Consider the following 19,221-nt stretch of genomic DNA (forward strand, 5'->3'; position numbering starts at 1 on the left):
GAAACTAGGTACAAAATAGACAACTGATGGGAACGTACTGTATAGCACAGGGAACTCTACCTAATGCACTGTGGTAACCTAAATGGGAGGGAAGTCCAAAAGGGAGGGGATACCTGTATGTGTATGGCTGATTCATTGTGTTGTGCAGTGGAAGCTAACAAAACATTGTAAAGCAACCATACTCCAATAAAAATTAATAATTTTTTAAAAAGATAAGACTTCTGAATGAAGTAAGGGCAGAATTAGATTGGGAGTATTCTAATTCCTATTTGAGGTTTATCTTTTGACTTAAAGGCCATTCATTGACTTCTATTCCTCTACTCTGACAGGACTTATGCTCTACAGAAACTGTTTAAGGATAGGACTTTAACAAAGTAAGCTAGTCTGTAAGTTAAGATGCGCTGTATTTTATCTCATATGGTGATCATTATGATTAGCAGTCAGGAAATCCAGTATATCCACACCATCTCTTACCACTGTTTGCTAGGAAGATTAAGTAATATGAATTCAGCAAGAGAATTCCAGTACGACTCAGACAGCTTTGAAACCCAAGAGGAAGTCATGGGGAGCTGCCAGGGAGAAGAGAAAGGAGGACGGAAGCTAAATAATTTTTAAAAACTTACCGTGATGGACACTATGCTTAGATACTTAACGTTATTATATCCTTTCAAGTTAGGTATGTTTTGTTTTACAACTGACAAATGGATCCTCAGACTATTTTACCGAAGGTCACAAAGCAAGAAATGTTAGAACCAGGATTTGAACTTCGGTTTGCAAACAGAGAAATCGGTACCTCATATACCTATACCTAAGTACAATGTACAGCCATTTTGGAAAACAGTCTGGCAGTTTCTCAAAAGGTTAAAGAGTTACCATATGAACCAGCAATTCTACTCTTAGGTATATACCCAAGTGAAATGAAAATATCTCAACACAAAAATTCGTATACCAGTGTTCAAAGGAGCATTATTCATAACAGCTAACAGTGGAAACAACCCTACCAACTGAAGAATGGATAAACCAGTGTGGTATAGCTATACAGTGGAATATTATTCAACAATAAAAAGGGATGGAGTACTGAGACATGCTACAATATGGATGAGCCCTAAAAACATGCTAAGTCAAAACAGCCAATCACAAAAGAGCTTGTATGATTCCATTTACATGAAATTGTCCAGAAAAAGCCAATCCATACAGACAAAAGTAGATTAGTGGTTGCTTAGAGCTAGGGGAAGATGAAGGGTGATTACTAAAGAAGTTTCTTTTTGGGGTGATGAAAATGTTCTAAAACTGACTGTTTTAGTTATGTGACTGCACAACTGTGAATATACTAAAAAACAATGAATTGTATACTTAAAATGTGTGAATTGTGTGCTGTGTGATTTATACCCTAAGGCCACCAAAAACAAAACAAAGCAACCAAAAACAAAACCAAAAAAAAAAAAAACAACACAAAAAACAGAAACAACCCCATGACCGTATTAAGGTCTGATTCTGCCACTTTAGCTCTCCAAAGTCCATGTTCCATGTAAGGTCTAGGGACTGAGCCAGTATGTATTTATTGTGTTTTTATAGCCCTACTATCCATTCCCCTTTCTTAGTAGCACCCTAACTTTCCTTTTGAGGAATTACATCCTCCCCACCCCAATGGATAGCCTAGCCAACTTCCTCAGCTAAATGGAGGACAATGACTGAAGTCAGGCTGGCTGAATGCTCCCTTCTAAGAATTGAAATTTCTATAGTGCATCCTATAACAAATTTACAGCTTCCTGAGCCCTTTAGGGCTGCCTTGGTTCTTGGCCAATGCCAAGTGTGTTTTCTCCAGTCTTCTCCCTAATCTTGTGAATTCCTGATATTCTATAAATTTCCTTTTGCTTAAGTTAACCCAAGTTGGTTTCTGTTGCCTACAACCAAAGAATGGGATACCTTCCAATTTCCTAGTAGTGAGAGGCATTTTACAAAAGTATAGTACCTAAAAGGGCTCCAAATTGCCCAGCTAGCTGCTTTTAGAGTAGCTGCTTCTTTTTACTACCTAGGACCAGTTGAATTTAAGAACCTTAATTTCAGGGGAAAAAAATATGGGTATTGTGGAGGAGGTAAGCAATGGTTAAGACATCTACTGCTACCCAGAAAAAAAGGAGATGGAAGATAGTAATTTCAAAAAGAACATCTCCAGCTTAAGGAACACACCCCAATTTTACCATAGTAACCAATGAAGACATGCATTTAAAGACTTTGAGAATTTAGGAAAATAATTCTTTTGGCAATAAATCCATGTTAGCAGGAGGAATGAATTACAAAAGAATTAAGAATGTTCTAATTCTTAACTATAAATTTAATAAAAGACCAGTTAGACTTGGTTAACAAAATAATTTCTCAAAATAATTTGAGATTCCCCACTTGACATGAAATTTGGTTGCCAAAAGAAGGAACTTGCATGTTTCCCTCAATAATGAACTACTTGCAAATCTATCACCTTCTTACCTAAAAAGTCTTCAAAAGTTGTGCCTAAGGTCTGGAAGCAGCAAGCGCTGTCACCAATCATCCCCAAGTTAATATAATGTTTCTCAATGTTAAGCAGAATAAGACAGACTCTTAGGTCCTCCAAAGAAGTCTCTATTCCTGTAAAGCTAGGCCTCAGAATGGCATGGTTATGCTACTGGGCACAGCATTCAGACCTAGAACTAGAATCACAGATGGCTGTACCAAAGAAAGATGTGTGGAAGCAGTCTGTAGTATATCTGGTTCCAGCCTGTCAGTGTAAAATTGTATCGTCTCAAAAGACTTTAAGTGTCTCATTTTCCAATAATCTTATAGCCAAAGTGCAACTAAGTCAGATCTCTTAAAAAAGATTCAAATGAATATGACACCCATCTGATCAAGAGGATTTTATATCTGGAGAGGAAAAAAATGCCTGGATAAAACTGTAAAACTAAGTACTATGAAGATAATAGACACGTTTTAGGAAAAGAAAAAAAAAATAACAACAACAAAAAAAAGTGAGGAGAGAAGCTAGACAAGAGAAGAAGGCCAGTCACGAGGTTGGATTTTACTAGAGGACTTCTAGATTTCTTTTGGTTCTAAAGTCCTAGTATTTATGGTTTGTTACACTCAATGATTCTAAGAAGCATGTTACCTTGTGTTTTCCATGGATTCTCAGGCAAAACAATAATGCAGGAAAAAGCAATGTGAATGATAGTCTCAGGTATATAGAATAATACTTTATATTCATACTCTGCTTGCTATTTCAAAATACATCTTGGAGCATTGTGGATTCGGTTCTAGATCAGTGCAATCAAGTGAGTCACACAAATTTTTTTTGTTTCCCAGTACATATAAAAGTTATGTTTACACTATACTATAGTCTATTAAGTGTGTAGTATTGTGTAAAAAAACAATATACACACCTTAATTTAAAAATAATAACCATCATCTGACAACACAGGGTTGCCACAAACCTTCGATTTGTTTAAAAAAAAAAAAAAAACAAACAAACAACAAAACAATAAAAACCCAAACACAGTATCTGCAAAATACAGTAAAGCAAAGCACAGTAGGGCTTCCCTGGTGGTGCAGTGGTTGAGGGTCCGCCTGCCTATGCAGGGGACGTGGGTTCGTGTCCCAGTCCGGGAAGATCTCACATGCCGCGGAGCGGCTGGGCCCGTGAGCCATGGCCCCTAGGCCTGTGTGTCTGGAGCCTGTGCTCCGCGGCGGGAGAGGCCACGTGAGAGGCCCGCATACCACACACACAAAAAGCACAGTAAAACGAGGTATGCCTGTACACGACCTTCAATCCTCACGATAAAAACCCTGTGAAGGAGATCATTTCTACTTTACAGAAAAAGCTAGATGGTAGACTGGCTAAGTGGCTGGAGAGTTAATTATCCATATGCTATACCAAACTGAGAACGCAAATAACAAAGTGAATTTTAAAATTTAATACAAAAGTGTGAAACAGGAGTCAGCAAGGGTCCGTTAAGAATTAACTCTGCTAAATGAGCCAATCTCCTTTTCTGATAAAACTAACACAAAATAAAACCCCGTAACATTTATTGGGCATTTGTCACCTATTAGCCACTGCAGTAAGGATACTAACATGAATTACCTCACTTAATCTTTACAACAACGCCATGGTATACATTATTCTATCAATTTTATAGGTCAGAAAGCAGAGGCTTCAAGACATTTAAATAATCTCCTTAGAAAGGAGTGGAGTTGGGATTCAACTTGCGCAGCTTCACCGCAAAGACAGAGCTCTCAAACACTTCTCTAGATGAAGTTCGCTTACAGATATCCACTAACCATAATTCCAACAAAGCAATACAACTGAGGGCCTATTTCCTGCCATGCACCCTGCTAAGTACTAGAGATACGAAGTTGAATGATCCAGTAGAAGTTGAATGATACAGCTGAAAAGTGCCCATAAAATGTTTCACTCCTATAGATAAAATAGATTAACATGAACTATATTACAGAAAAGTAGATTCCTAAATATTTTTGATATCTGCACTCAAATTGCCTGATGAGGTATAACTTTATCTTGATACTTTCTCTAACCACAATAAACTCCTTTCAGTTTGTCCACAAAGGCACACTCTCATCCCCAGGCAATCACCATTCCAGTGTTCCCCACTTGGAACATGGATCACTTCTTCCAGGTTGTTCCATCTTCCCTAGTGGCTACATATAGGTGCAATTTCAACTACATATATGTGCCCATTACATTACACTGAAATTACCTGAATAATAAACTGTCCTTTGCACCAGACTCCGAGTGCAGGAACCCTATTTATCTTGTTCATCATAACACCCTCAGGGTCTAACACTTTCTTAGGTCACTTGATACATGTTTGTTCAATGAAAAAGTACTCAATGATGTCACAGAGTCTGTCCTGAGTACAGCTTGGATTCAACAGCTTCAATTTATGTGAAGACAACAAACACATTTATCGAATCTGTATATGTATAATGCATGTTTAGGTCTACAGGCATATATGTGTATACATACATATATTTCCTTGCTCTTTCCACTGAAAGAGTGCTCCTAGTGCTTAGATCTTGGTCCCTAATACTACTCTCCACTATTGGAATCAGAGTTCCTTGGAGAAATAGCTGATTCTGAGGCTGGGGAAGGGTAGCTCTACAGATAAGCTTGACATCATGATATACCAAAAAGGAAGTGCTCAAGAAAAACGAAGGGGGAAGGGAGGGGTGAATAGGTGGAGCACAGAGGTCAGTGAAACTATTCTGTATGATACTATAATGGTGGACACGTGTCATTACACATTTGTTCAAACCCATAGAATGTACAATACCAAGAATGAACCCTAATGCAAACTATGGACTTTGGGTGATAATGTGTCAACACAGGTTCATCAGTTGTAACAAATATTGCTCTTGTGGGGAATGCTGATAATGCGGGAGGCTATGCATGAGTGTAGTCTATCAGAGGAAAAAAATGAAAGAGGCACATTACAAACACAAAGGAACCGGCCTGAAGGAGCTCACAATGGCCAAATATGGGACAATTCAAGCACAAAAATACCATTAAAGGGACTTCTCTGGTGACACAGTGGTTAAGAGTCTGCCTGCCAATGCCACAGGAGCAACTAAGCCCATGTGCCACAACTACTGAAGCCCATGCGCCTAGAGCCTGTGCTTCACAACAAGAGGCCACAGCAATGAGAAGCCCGTGCACCGCAACGAAGAGTAGCCTCCCCTCACCACAACTAGAGAAAGCCCGCGCACAGCAACGAAGACCTAATGCAGCCAGAATAAAAAATAAATAAATTTTTATATATTTTTAAAATACCATTAAAAAAAAAAAAAAGTTGGGCTTCCCTGGTGGCTCAGTGGTTGAGAGTCCACCTGCCAATGCAGGGGACACGGGTTCGTGCCCTGGTCTGGGAAGATCCCACATGCCACTGAGCGCCTGGGCCTGCGAGCCATGGCTGTTGAGCCTGCATGTCTGGAGCCTGTGCTCCGCAACAGGAGAGGCCACAACAGTGACAGGCCTGAGTTTAAAAAAAAAAAAAAAAAAAAGTAATTCATGAGTCCACACTGATAATATATAGATACATAAGGAGGAGTTAGGGGAAATTTTTACCAAGAGTAGTATATCTGTATCCCCAAAGACTGTTTATTAGTTTCAAGGTGGTGGTGGGAGCAATAATTATACAGTAGAAAAATCAAGACACCACTTCGAAAGGGTAATCAAAATTAAGATCACCCTTGAGGAATAGATGAACACTATACCCCAAAATGTGACTTCTGCAGTATTCTGGCTAAGAATGCATAACTTGAATCTAATCACATGGAAACATGAGACAAACCCAAAATGAGGAATGTTCTACTAGAGGGAAAAAAAAAAAAGGGAAGGGCGCCATATTTTTAACATGTCATAAAAGACAAAAAAAGAATAGGGAAATGCTCACTACTAAAAGAGATGTAACCATTATATGCAATACCTGATCCTAGGATAGGTCCTGTACAGAAGAGAAAAAAAATGCTTTAAGACAAAATCTGAGGGCCAATTAAAAATAAGTCTACAAATGACAGATGAGATAGAAATACTGCATTGAAGTTCAACTGACTGAACATAACTGTACTATGATTATTCAGAGACTATCCCTATTCTTAGGAAATACACACTGAAATATTTAGAAGTAAAGGGCCATGATTTTGTAACTTACCACTTAAAGGTTCAGAAAGTGTGTATGCCTGTGTGTACATATATATGTGTGTGTGTATACAAACTGGAAAGAATTGTTGTTTCACTGTATCATTCCCGCAGATCAAAAAGCGTGTAACACTTAACTCATAACATTATATATATGATAAAAAAAAGGGAAACATACCTGAATAGGAGATGGCTTTTCCCAGCCCATTTCAAAAATTCCCATCAGCAACTCCCGTTTCAAACAGTAATCTTCAAACTCATTTCCTTTTGTGGAGGTCACATCCTGGTCAAACAAAAACAAACAACATCAGTGGGTTCCTCTGGTAATTAGCATGCTTAATAAAGTGTTTGAGAGACTAATTCTTTACCCCATTTAAAATATAAATATAAGCAGATTAGTTCTGTCTTGATCTATAGCTCAACTGAAAAATAACCACTCTCTTTAACACACACAAGCCATTTAAAAACTATGTTTTGGGGAAAGACCAGCCACCCTGTGGTCATTTTTCTCTAAGGACTAATGGAATACTATTATTTCTATAGAAGTATCAAACCACAAGATATGAAATCAAACCCTAGCTCCACCATGCACTGCCTACAAATATCCTAGTCTAAACCAGGGTTTCTCAAGTCCAACACTATTGACATTTGGGCCAGAAAATTCTTTGCTGTAAAGGCCTGTTCTGTAGCATCCCTTCAGCTATGATAACCAAAAATGTCTCCAGGGCTTCCCTGGTGGCGCAGTGGTTGAGTCTGCCTGCCGATGCAGGGGACACAGTTCGTGCCCCAGTCCAGTAAGATCCCACATGCCGCGGAGCGGCTAGGCCCATGGGCTATGGCCGCTGAGCCTGCGCGTCCGGAGCCTGTGCTCTGCAATGGGAGAGGCCACAACAGTGAGAGGCCTGTGCAACGCAAAAAAAAAAAAAATGTCTCCAGCTATTGCTAAATGCTTCCTAGGGGACAAAAATTGCCCTTGGTTGAGAACACTGGGCTAAGAGAACTAACCTCTCAACTTCAGTTTTCTCATCCACAAAATGTGGACAATACCTACGCTGAAACTTATTGTACTGCTGGAAACAAGAGAATTTTGAGAAAATGCCTTGAAAACCATAAAAGCGTTCCACAAAAGAGACGACATATATACATATAAACACAATATTTAATATATAAATTATATATTAAATACTGTATACATAGTAACATTGTATTGTATACTGTATATTAAATATTACATTATATATTGCAATAATGTGTATACATATACATTACTAATTCCTCCAAATAGCGGAAATTTTGGGCAACTCATCATACATGAGTTACACAATTTCAACCACTTCAACTTACTTAAGAGTAAACACAGTGCCTGTTACCATTAAATAACTACTTCACTTTTAGAGTTTCCGCATCATTTTTCCACTTGAATGTTACAACCAACTTACCGAAGTTTTGATTCTTAGATCCTTTGGAGGGAGTTTTAAAGTCTTTTTCCAGTCATCACCAGGTCTAGAGAGAATACAGTAAAATTGAAGTATCAGAATTCACAGCATTAGTATTCTAAAATACAAAGATAATTCATCTCGATTATAATTCTAAAAAGCACACTAAGTTTAACATATTGCCATTGACTTAAGAATACAGGTAACAAAAGAGATAAACAATTTTAGAAAAACTGTTTTCTTACAAAGCACAACAATCTAGGGAGAATTTTTAAAAATCAAGAATAGAAGGGAGTAAGGTATCCACCCTCTTAAGAGAAGCAGTGTTGTATACAGTCCAACCATTTTCAAAACTAGTAACCCATATGTTTTGTTTGACCTATATAGTGTGTGTTTTAAATTAGTGGCCAACATTAAAAAATTAGAGGAGATTTTGTGTAAAAGTCCAGATTCTGGATTTTCTTGAAAAAACCTGGAAGCTTTAGCAACACTGGTTCCAAATTTCTGCATGGCAACAGTTTGATAGAGCTTAGTAAATGGAGTTTAAAATCAAGTGGTCGATGCCTTTTAACAGGGCAAGTACCCTCTAATCTGGCAGTCCTCTATAGGCATCTGAGTTTGTAACTCTTGGTGACTAGTTAAAGCCAAGGAATCTATAAAGTTTCAGACTTGAGTTCAAGCCCTGACTCTCCTACATATTAGTTCTGTGACCTTGGAACAGTTACTTTTCTAAACCTCCATTCTCTCATATATAAAATGGGATTAAAAATTACATAAAATAATTTCTATAAAGCACTCAGCACAGTGCCTGGCAAAAGAAGAACTCGATATTAGCTGTTAGTAAACATCTCTCAATCTTTTTTTACTGGGGATGCCTGAAACCATGAAAGAAAATAACAAAGAAAATGTAATAAAAAATTTTCTTTTTAGTCAGGTAAAAACTTCAAATAATATAATACCCAAAGCATCTAACAATAAAAAGACTGTCAATAAAGCAGACAATGCTTTCAACTGTGTCTTTAAAATAAATAAGCTTTCACTGATTTAACTGTAACAACTCATATAATTAGAGCACCCCAAACATCCCAAGAATCTTGATTTAGAAAGATAAGCATATTATTTTACTTAAAGCTAGGTCCCACATAATCCAAGATACTGTAACACAGGGAACTATTTGCTACCAATCCAATGGTACTAAAGCCTTTCACCCCAGTCTATACCATAGCAAACAAAAATGTCAGTTGAACATCCTAGTAAGCCAGCTTGCCACATTGCCAAATTCACTAAATAGTGGATAAAAATGCGGGAAGATACAACGCAAAATCTGCCTACAAAAAAAATTTTTAATGAGAAAACAATAGAGATAGGTATTAGAAGAGCTCTGAGCCATGGGATCTAGAAGTCTTCATAACAGAGATGACATTTAAACTGAGATTTAAAGATTCACAGAATTGAAAAGAAACCATTAATCCCAGGAAAAGCAAAAAAAAAAAAAAGTAAAATCCACTGTTGTTCTCAAATCTGAGTTCAAGTAGAAAATACAAAATGAAACAATATAGTTTTTTTTTTTTTTTTTTTTTTTTTTTTGCAGTAGCAGGCCTCTCACTGTTGTGGCCTCTCCCATTGCGGAGCACAGGCTCTGGACACGCAGGCTGAGCGGCCATGGCTCATGGGCCCAGAACAATGTAGCTTTATGTTTCTATCATTAAGGATTAAAAATAGCCTAAATATTACTAGCCTATTCATATTTTTTCAAGACAAACTGCAATTTAGAAAATATTCTTGATTTCTATACTAACTAAAATATTCATCTCAAAAATAATAGAATATGCATTAATGCCAATTCTCCCAGTGACCAAACCAATTCTGTTGGAAGTTAGGGCTATTTTTCTTTAGTAAGTACTTTTTAAGCATGGAAAAGATCTAGGTTGTAATAAAAACACAAGCTTTGGTTCCTTGAAAGAGTTTTATCATCTTATGAAGATTTCTAGAGGTTAAATCAACTTACATGGCTAGATTTTTAACAAAGACAAATCTCAAATGGGTCAAGATTCTTGAATGTTAATTTTCTATTAACTGATTCTTTGGAGTCATAGTTACCACTCAAACACTTTAAAGTGTACACTTAAAGATGATAGCCTACACACTTTCAAATTTAAAAAAGTATTCCGTAGTAAGATGAGGCTCTTATGTTTTTAAAAGTTGTCAAAGGGGTATGGGACTATTCAGAGATGTGTTTACAAAGAGTTCAAAATCCTGAGTTCCCTGACATAAACTGCTTGTTATTTTGTGTGTGTGCGTAAAAGGAGGAAAAAGTGTATTTGAAAAGTAAATAAATAAGGCAGAAGAGCAAAGTGTCACAAACTAAAAAAAAGTTATGGATAAATTTTCTATGAGTATGTTTGAAGTTCAGAAGGCTGGGCAAGTCTTTAAATTTAGAATGTGAAATTGGCTATAACTGCCATTCAAACTAGGATAAGGTCAAGTTCTAACACTAGGGATAAAGCCATACTGGCAAAACCAAGATAAATCTGAGCTCATTATGAAAGCCAGAAATGTTTCAAAAAATAGTCTATACAAAATTAATATATATTAATCTGTGCCTGTCTGTTAGTTACTTAATAAACCTGAATTAGTTATGAAAGAAATACATTCTTCTATTGCAAATACCTGCTGGCCATAAAACAAAGTCATCTGTCCTCTACTTGCAATCAAAATGGTTAAACTGAGGTATACACAAAGTAGTCAACAACTAACAAAATAAATCTCCTTGGTCCCCCAAGTGTGTTTATTATTTATTCTAACACTTACTTAATAGTGGTGGTCATACTCTGTGCTTGCTGCTGAGTGCCATTATTGATTGTGTTGGTGTTTTTCAGCTGGTTCATCTGTTGCTGTGTCTGTGTGCCCCCTCCTCCGGGGCCACCACTGGGCTTCACAGGGCCCCTCAGCTGACCATTTTGACTGGATAGACCCATTATAACAGGGTTCTCTGTTCTGGCCGTGCTCATGCTGTATTAATTGTAAAGATGTCTCTTTCAAACTTCAAAACTTTTGAAAGTCAGTAGAGAAACTGTAATAACAGTTTATTAGGCTCTCCAAAACGAAGAGATAAATATAAGTCTTGCTCAATATATGAGTCCTTTATTGCAATGCAGGTAAGCACCTGTAAGTCTCTGAACGGTAAGCAGCAGTAACTTGCTCTCATGCACGGAATCAACTCTTTATTTTTTAATAAAGCCCTCTAACAAGGTTGAGTTATATATCTGAATTCGCTCACTTCAGTCTGAAACAAAGAAAAAAGTTAAATTAGCAAACAGAGTAAAATTAGAAAAAAACTTTTTCGTTTCCCTTTTAAAGAACTCTTTTAGAAGCACTCTCTTCTTTTAAATTAAAGAATTAGGAATATAGCTGCACTGAGACCAAATCACTAGCCAAGCTAGGAAAGACACAAAAAGATGAATTGCCTCAAAAACCAAACCAGCACCAAGACTGATCTCAAAATTTTAAACCGTCAGTTTAAAGCAACCCAAAGAATACCAAGTAGAAAGATACTGTGATTAAGTTAGCATTAGTTGTCAAACGACAATCTCTTCCCTTGTTTCCTCCCTGATGAATTCTCTGAAGTCTCTGCCACCTCTTAGTCAATGAGTCATTACACTCAGTTGCATTACAACTCAATGAAGTATCACACAACTTAATGTAAATCTACAAATGAACAAGGCAAGACAATTCATTAATTTTTTTTCTATTTCTGACAACTGAGAATCCTTGAAGAGTCGAGCTTTTTACTTCACCTTATGCTTTCAGAAGAACACATTTATGCCCTTATGAATTTGAACGACAGAAGTTAAACTTTATAAAGAAAAATATTTTCTTTTTTCCCTTATGTTTTTGCCCTTTAAAACAGTAACCTAAGCAGTCAAGGGATATAAATATGTCTACATGTCAAAATCTTTTGCTTGAAAAACAACCAAGAAAACCTTTAGCTACCTTAAAGCTGAACACTAAATAAACGGCTACGTTTTAAAATATAACACTTTTCAAAAAGTACATCCCAACTTGAAGTAGCATTTTTTTTAAATTACAAAAACACAAAAAGGAAATTACCTGTGTTAAAAAAAAAAATCTGTGAAAGGCTAAAGAAACTAGTAACTTTAATCAAACTTTCCAGGAAACCCAGAGTACTAATTAAGTTAATTTTAAAATTTTTTAAATTATTGCCCAAATAAAATTATTTTTAAAGGAAGTAAATGAAAATGTAATTTAAAAGCCGGGGGGAAAAAGGCCAGAAAATAAAGGGCTACTCTGTTTGCTTTGTTCTTTAACTCCTTTACATTTCTTACCAAATATACACTAGCTTATTAATTAGCTTTTCTGCCATACACCAAGGTTTCTCAAACAATAAAATTAAGAAACTCTTTGATGTCTTTTTTAAAATTGAAAATAAAGTTGCTCACAAGCAAATCCTGATTATCACGTACACAAAGCTGTATATTTCCAAGTCTCCCAGAAGCTGAGTGACCTCTTAGGCAAAGGGTGGTTAAGAGCCACCCAATTTCAATGCAAGGTAGTAACTGGTTTCCTGTATTGACAGGTTTATATTATGATCAGCGTATCACCTACTTCATACCAGAAGACTTACTTATTTGCAAGCACTAAGAGGATGAAGGTGGCAACTTCTAAAAATTAAATATCATTACTGTCCATCATGCACGTAAGACCTCATACCTCCCTGCATCCAAAATGTGACTATGTGATAACTGCTCCCCTCTTAATTAAGCACTGCAGCTCTACGTCTCAGGAAAAGAAATATTCCTCCTACCCCTTCCCAATTTAGATTTGCAAGTTATATTTCTACATTTTCAAAAATACGAACGAAACAGAGACGAGTTGGGAGGAACCCCTAGCGAAGTTAATTACAGCACTTCCCAGACTGTAGTTAGCAATTGACAGTTTCACACCCAAAACAGTATCGTCATCTCCAAAAAGACCTTTTGTGTGAGAATGCAGCGCAGTTTCTCTAAGCTTGCTCTGCAAGTTGGAGTGACCATTCTATTTTGAAAGGGTGAGGGGACTATGGAAGAGAAAGGGGAGTGAGCGATAAGGGAAAGAAACAAGCCGGTGATTTGAGCCCCATAGCCGTAGGCAAATAATTTGTTTCCCTCCCCTTCAACACCCCCCCCCAAACCCCACACACTTCGAGTCAGGTCCCTGGGCCCATAAACACAAAAGGGTTGGGGCCCTGCAATCATATCTGCGCAACAAGAGCAGGGAACCAGATCCGCGGGTAGGAAACAATAGGGGCTCCCCCAAAAGGCCCCAAAGAGAAACCCTTAAGTCAGACGGCGGCCCCTCCTTTCCTCCATGACTCTGGGGCTCCATAATCACCCCCTTGTTATCGACCTGCAAGGCCTTACTCCGTCAAGCAGCCGATCCTCTTCGAAACCCAGCCTTCCGCTACTGCATATCCCTGCCGCCCCCTATAGGGCCGCCTCGTACCCTATAACCTCCACTATCTCCCTAAGTCCTTGCCTCCCCCTACGATCCCACCTTCCCATGTCTCCCACAAAGCTCCTCCGAGGAATTCTCCCGCTCCTCCTCCGGACCCCGCCGGGCACAACAGTGCTCTATTCCACTCCTCCCGGGCGCCCCCGCCCCACAGCTGCCGCCCGCCTTCCTTCCCCGGGCCCGACCAGGCCTCAGGCCTCCGTCTCAGAGCGCCCCCCACGCCGGCCGGGGGAGGGGGGACTCCCCGCAGCCCCCGCTGCACCGCCGACCTCCACCCCCTCACCTCACCCCACTCCTCGCGGCTCGGGCCCGAGTCCTACCACTGAGGCCACTCCCGCTCTGTACCCTCGGTCCTTTATTGTTGACTCGAAGCTCCCAAAATGGCGGCGGCTCCTTCCTCCTCGGAAACCTCCGCCCGCCCCCACCCGGCCCCTCGCTTCGGCCGCCCCCCGCCCCGCCCCCCGCCCGCTCCACTCCAGGGGCCGGTGGGCCAGCCTGCCAGCGCTCGCCCACTCCCGGGCCGCCCAGCCCTACCTCCGCCGCTGCCCGCTCTCAAGGCGCCGCCGAAGCCGCCGCCCGGGCCGAGCTAACTCGGCTCCCCCGCCCCCTCCCTCGCCCGCAACACCCCCGCCCCTTAGCTCTCCGCATGGCGGCCGCCGCGACTCCTCCTCCGCGCAAGATGGCGAGGGCCCAGCTGCAGCCGCTTAGCCTGCCGCGGCGCCTCTGCCTCTTCTGCTTCGTAGCAGGAGAAACCGGGCCGAGGAACGTCCCTGAGGCGAAAATGGAGGGTAGTGCTTTCCCACCGACTGGAGGCTCACGGGGGCCCAAGTTGAGGGAAGTTGAAGGGAAAATAGGGTCCCTTTCTGAAGAGAAAGGAGGGCTGCTTTTTCCACAGCTGAGGAGAAATGATCGGGGAATGGTGGCTGGGAAGGCTTGGGACCCGAGGAGGATCTGCGTATTCCTGACCAAGGACCGGGTAGCGACTCGGGGACGGGAGAGCTGACCTGACATCTCCCGCGGGCCGGGGAAGCTGCTGCAGGACCAAGGGGGTCGCGTCTGTTCGAGCCCCTCCGGGGCGCGCCTCCATGCAGGAACGCGCGGAACCAGTGGTCCGGAGGCGCCGGCACGCGCCCAGGTGTGGGAACCGGAAGCGGGGCCGGCCGGGACCGGTGCGGTGGGGAGAACCGGGGAGGGCGCGCGGCGGGGGACAGGGGGCGCTGTGCTCGGGCGGGAGGGGGCGGGGGTGGAGAACGCTGTAGGAGGATTGGGCGGGCGTGGGGTGCGGGGTAGCTGGGGTGCAACTCGGGCCGGAACCCGGAAAGCGAGCTTCGGGAAGGGGAGTGGGAGACTGGGACAGCGATCCTCCCCTCTCGGCCCCAAAGGGCAGTCCTCAAAGAGAGGGAACCAAGGAGGCCGAGCCTCCCCCGAAGGAAAGAAATGCTGCTAAGGAGTCAGTTGTAATGGTAATAGGAGTTGTGTACGGAAATGGGCAGAGGACCGAGGGTGATTCTTTCTCCAGCCTGACCCTCATCAGAAAGACCCTTATGTATTTGTTCCCATAAATACTTTCCATATCCTAATGTCTCCGTTTATCCTTAACAGAAATAACAGGAATGCAATCTTGTTCCAGGTAAAACAAAAACCGGAAGCTAGAACGTTATCTAGGTCAAGGGAAAATTAAAACCTGGGTCTCACCCAGCTGACAGACAATATACAGGGCAATGACGGGACCATATGTTGACAACAAACTCCGACCCACAACCTCTGCTGCAACCAACACGGGAAGCCAAACCACAGCCTCTGCAGCGACCAGCTTAGAACGGGCAGGAGTCGGTAATTGACTGCCAGCTTCCCAAATTTTTGCCCTTGTTACCAACTCGGGACCAATCAGAGAAAGCCAAATATGTTTCCCCCCCCCAACCAATCACGTTAGATGCCCGGCTTCTAGTTAGCCCGCCTCCAGCTTCCGCGAGTTAACCTCCAACCAGAGCATACCCTGAAGCCTACTCCACCCACCCCCTTTTTTTTTTTTTTTTTTTTTTTTACTGCCGGCCTGAAAGTCCCAAGCTGTAGCAAGCTTAGAAAAAAATAGCCTGTTCTCACTTGGCGGTCTTTGTTTATTTACACACAGCCAATGGAAAGGTGGTACAGAAGTGTGAAAAGGCTGTTCTTGAGATTTTAAAAAAGGTTCCTTTAACAGTTTTTAAATTAAATTTGTAGCATGGGGTCTCCCACCCAGCTTTTTAAAAACCCACTCATCTAAGGGAATAACCGGCATCTTGTGCCCATCCTGGTGAGAGAATGGCTAAGTGGTTCTTTAATAAAATGTTGAGTTATGAAGCCCCACTGCCCTTCCATGTAGCAGGAATGTGGAGGGGAGGAGGGCAAGGAGTGGGAGGGAGAGGAACCTAAGGATTTAAAATAGGCCACAGCCGGCCTCGGTCTCTTTCCCTAGACCACTAAAAAGATGAGACCAGCCAAAGGAGAAAGGTTTGTGTTCACAAATAAACCTTCAAAGGGGGCCTGGTTTAAGTCATGACAAAAACCAAAAGTGAGGAGGCCACCAAAAGTAGAATATGGTATAGCTGCCTATTCTCACTTAGGAATCCTGCCAGGGCTAACACCTTTAAAGATTCTGCATAATGTTTTTATAAGATAGTCAGATATCCTTCTAACTGAGTTATTTATGTCAGCCCTTATCAGTTTTCTGGTGAGAAGTATGGATGGTTTAGAATTAAACTATGAAAACTTGGATCTTGGTTCAATTTTAGTGATTGATGGATCCAGTATTCAACTATCTCAATACCTTTTTTTCTCCCTAGTTCAAACAGATTAACAAGAACGATAGAAAATATGACACTTTAGAAATACAGATGAATTATTTGATAATACACACAGTATCCTTATATTTATAAAATGTAAATTTAAAGATATTACATAAATCCAGGCCTTTGACCTTATTGAATATAATAGTTTGGGTGATTCGTGGTAAATATGGTTTCTGGAGAGCATGCTATCCCCAGTGAGGTCACCTAATAACTGTAGTAAAGTGTTTCCCAAAACATATTGGTCATTTTCATTTTGTTTTTACTCACTCCCACTTCCCCCACCCTACTTTTTTTGAACTATAAAGCTGTTAGCTAAAGTGTTAGGCCTGGATTGTTGGCTGGCTCCTAGAGATTCTGTCTGTAGGAAAGATATCTTAAAAAAGAAAAAGATTCACAGATAGAGTTGACGTTTTCAATATCTGTTTAAAACACAACAGGATTCGTGTGTGTGTGTGTGTGTGTGTGTGTGTGTGTAAGAATGAGATGTGACTAAAAAATTCTACTTGGAATTCGATCACATTAAGGGTCCTCCCAGCAAATATTGTTTGCCAGCCTCACATCCTATCCTTGGTTATTTAGCTAAAAATAACTAGAAGAAAAAAAAAATCACAGGTTAATTTACATTTGATTTCAACTTCAGTTTATAATAGTTAGAATCTAGAATTCCAAGTAATTTGAACCTGGAATATATACATCTGTGATACTATCTTAAAAACCCAAATATTTCCAACGGGCTAAAATGGATTTCACACTTTTGACGTTCTACACGTTTTTTTAAAGGAAACATAATAGCTTTTTTTTTTTTTTAACTCGAACTACAAGCAAATGTGTTCATTACCTAGAAGAAAAAAAGTTCGCCACACCACATCCTCAAGAAAATGATTATGTCACACCTGGCTAAGCTTTCTAGTACAGCATTTCCCCTCCTTCACAATTTGCGTATAATGTTCTGATTTTCCAAAAGAAAGTTCAACAGATAAAGTTCTTTTCCGAATATGCCTGAGCAACATCTGGTAATTACCAAGCCTAAAGGCTAATGAGCCCAAGGAGCCAAGTACCATTTTCTTTGGACTTCAGAGCAGGTAAAATTTGCCTCCAGTTTATATACCTGAAGAAAATGAAGCAGCGTCAGCCCACTGAGGGCTTAGTAAGACATCCTCAGAGAGGTGCAAGTACTACACTGAAGTTAATGCCTACTCAGCAGATGTCTTTCATCGCTGAGAGACCACACCGGGCACATTTTGTTGGAATAAATGTTCCACTTCCAGAGTAAACTCAAGTTGAAAAGTAGGAAAGCAATATTACAAATAAGGAGGGAAGTGAGTGGGTTAAACACATTTTCCCCAAACTACCAGGTTTGGTTCGCAGAATTTATCTTCCCTTTGACAGATAACATCTCCCCCTTCCCAGGGGGAAGCTAAGCAACAACAAGCTAGCTAAGCTCACTAGGTGTCTTTTGGCCTCATCAAGTCCCAGCATTATTTTTGCTCTGGTCATCACTCAGAGAATTCTAGCTATTCATTTTGCATCTTCAGTTTTCCTTACTGTGCACCAGCAATTTTAATTTTCATTAATTTGAATACAACGTGGGCTGGAAAGACACTGAAATCTGGAAACTAGTTTTTTAGGTATAAATTTCATTTGGTCTACTCAAATCAAGAAAGAACTGACACCGTCCCCATCGAAGATGGCTTGGTGCTCTTGGCTACTTTCTGAGTTAGGTCAGGGACAGTTGCCAATAAGTGATGTTGACGGGGGTCCCTGGCAATCCTGTGGAATTGTCATGGTGTTGGTATGTGTACGGTGCCTCCCTTGTACCCAACACCTTGTAACAACGTTATATTTCTGAATAACTTTTTCTGCAGGGGTAGCAACAATCATGACAAAGTGCCCAGCCCAGCTTTCCAGCCACTATTCAATCTGCAGAGCCTTCTACTGATCCTTGAACATAGAACTGTGATCTTAGGTATGAGCCCTGGAAAGATAGCTTAGAGCTGAGGAGTGGGCAGTCTGCAGTCCTGAGTGCCATGGGTGGGCTAAGTCACATCTGTGGCTACCAGGACAAGACAGGGAACAAAGGAAGAAAAAAGTATTTCAGTGCAGAGGTCTCCTCAGTGACCTTCCTAGCTCTTAATCTGCTTGATAAATTTTAAGGTTACTCTTTATCAGGTCAACCACCTCGTAAATAACCCCTTAGTATCTCCCAGTTCCTTTTTACCACGTGGAGTCTACATTCCATTGACAGATTGGGCCTGTCAGTGTGCCTATCCAATCTGATTTCCCACTCTCCCTCCAATGCTCAGGACCCATTCCCTCACCTTCCATTGTTTCCCTCAGAAACCCTCTCATCTCCTTTCCTCGAGGCCAGTCTCAAGCCCATTCAAACCAGCAGATTCCTACAGGATCTTATCTTCCCTCCTTCCCACTCCCTTGTTCCTGCCCAACCAGAGCTCAGGTTCTAGAGTCAGTCAGATCTGGGTTCAAATCCCAGTTCTGCCACTTATTAACTCCATAAACTTGGGAACCTTTCTCAAGTTCTGAGCTTTGGTTCCCCCATTTATAAAATGAGGATAATAAATGAGGACCTAGAGCTCTGTGAGAGTAAATGAGAATTTGTATAAATCCCTTTATTTTTGCAGTTGGTAGATAGCACTCAAAAAAATTACGTGGGGCTTCCCTGGTGGCGCAGTGGTTGAGAGTCCGCCTGCGGATGCAGGGGACATGGGTTCATGCCCCGGTCTGGGAAGATCCCACATGCTGCGGAGCG

At 40.8% G+C, this 19,221-nt stretch overlaps 1 protein-coding gene across 10 annotated transcripts in view; it reads right to left on the bottom strand.

The window, feature by feature from the left end:
* DDX6 (DEAD-box helicase 6) overlaps positions 1 to 14,821 on the bottom strand; it is a 33,070-nt gene extending 18,249 nt beyond the window's left edge. For 2 of the 10 annotated variants that reach the window (XM_067039085.1, XM_067039082.1), the window contains exons 1-4: positions 13,669 to 13,771; positions 10,927 to 11,401; positions 8,119 to 8,182; positions 6,858 to 6,962 (exon numbers count right to left, since the gene is read on the bottom strand). In XM_067039085.1, coding sequence (XP_066895186.1) covers positions 6,858 to 6,962; positions 8,119 to 8,182; positions 10,927 to 11,126 — 369 coding nt within the window. In that variant the 5' untranslated portion in view covers positions 11,127 to 11,401; positions 13,669 to 13,771. Of the gene's footprint in view, positions 1 to 6,857; positions 6,963 to 8,118; positions 8,183 to 10,926; positions 11,402 to 13,668; positions 13,772 to 13,909; positions 14,044 to 14,160; positions 14,250 to 14,630 lie in introns of those variants that run through there. The other 8 variants (XM_059070079.2, XM_067039083.1, XM_059070077.2 and 5 more) reach the window with 8 other exon arrangements.
* Between the last annotated feature and the right edge of the window lie 4,400 nt (positions 14,822 to 19,221).

This window comes from Kogia breviceps, chromosome 7, assembly GCF_026419965.1.
Source record: "Kogia breviceps isolate mKogBre1 chromosome 7, mKogBre1 haplotype 1, whole genome shotgun sequence".
In the NCBI taxonomy this organism is placed as follows: Eukaryota; Metazoa; Chordata; class Mammalia; order Artiodactyla; family Physeteridae; genus Kogia; species Kogia breviceps.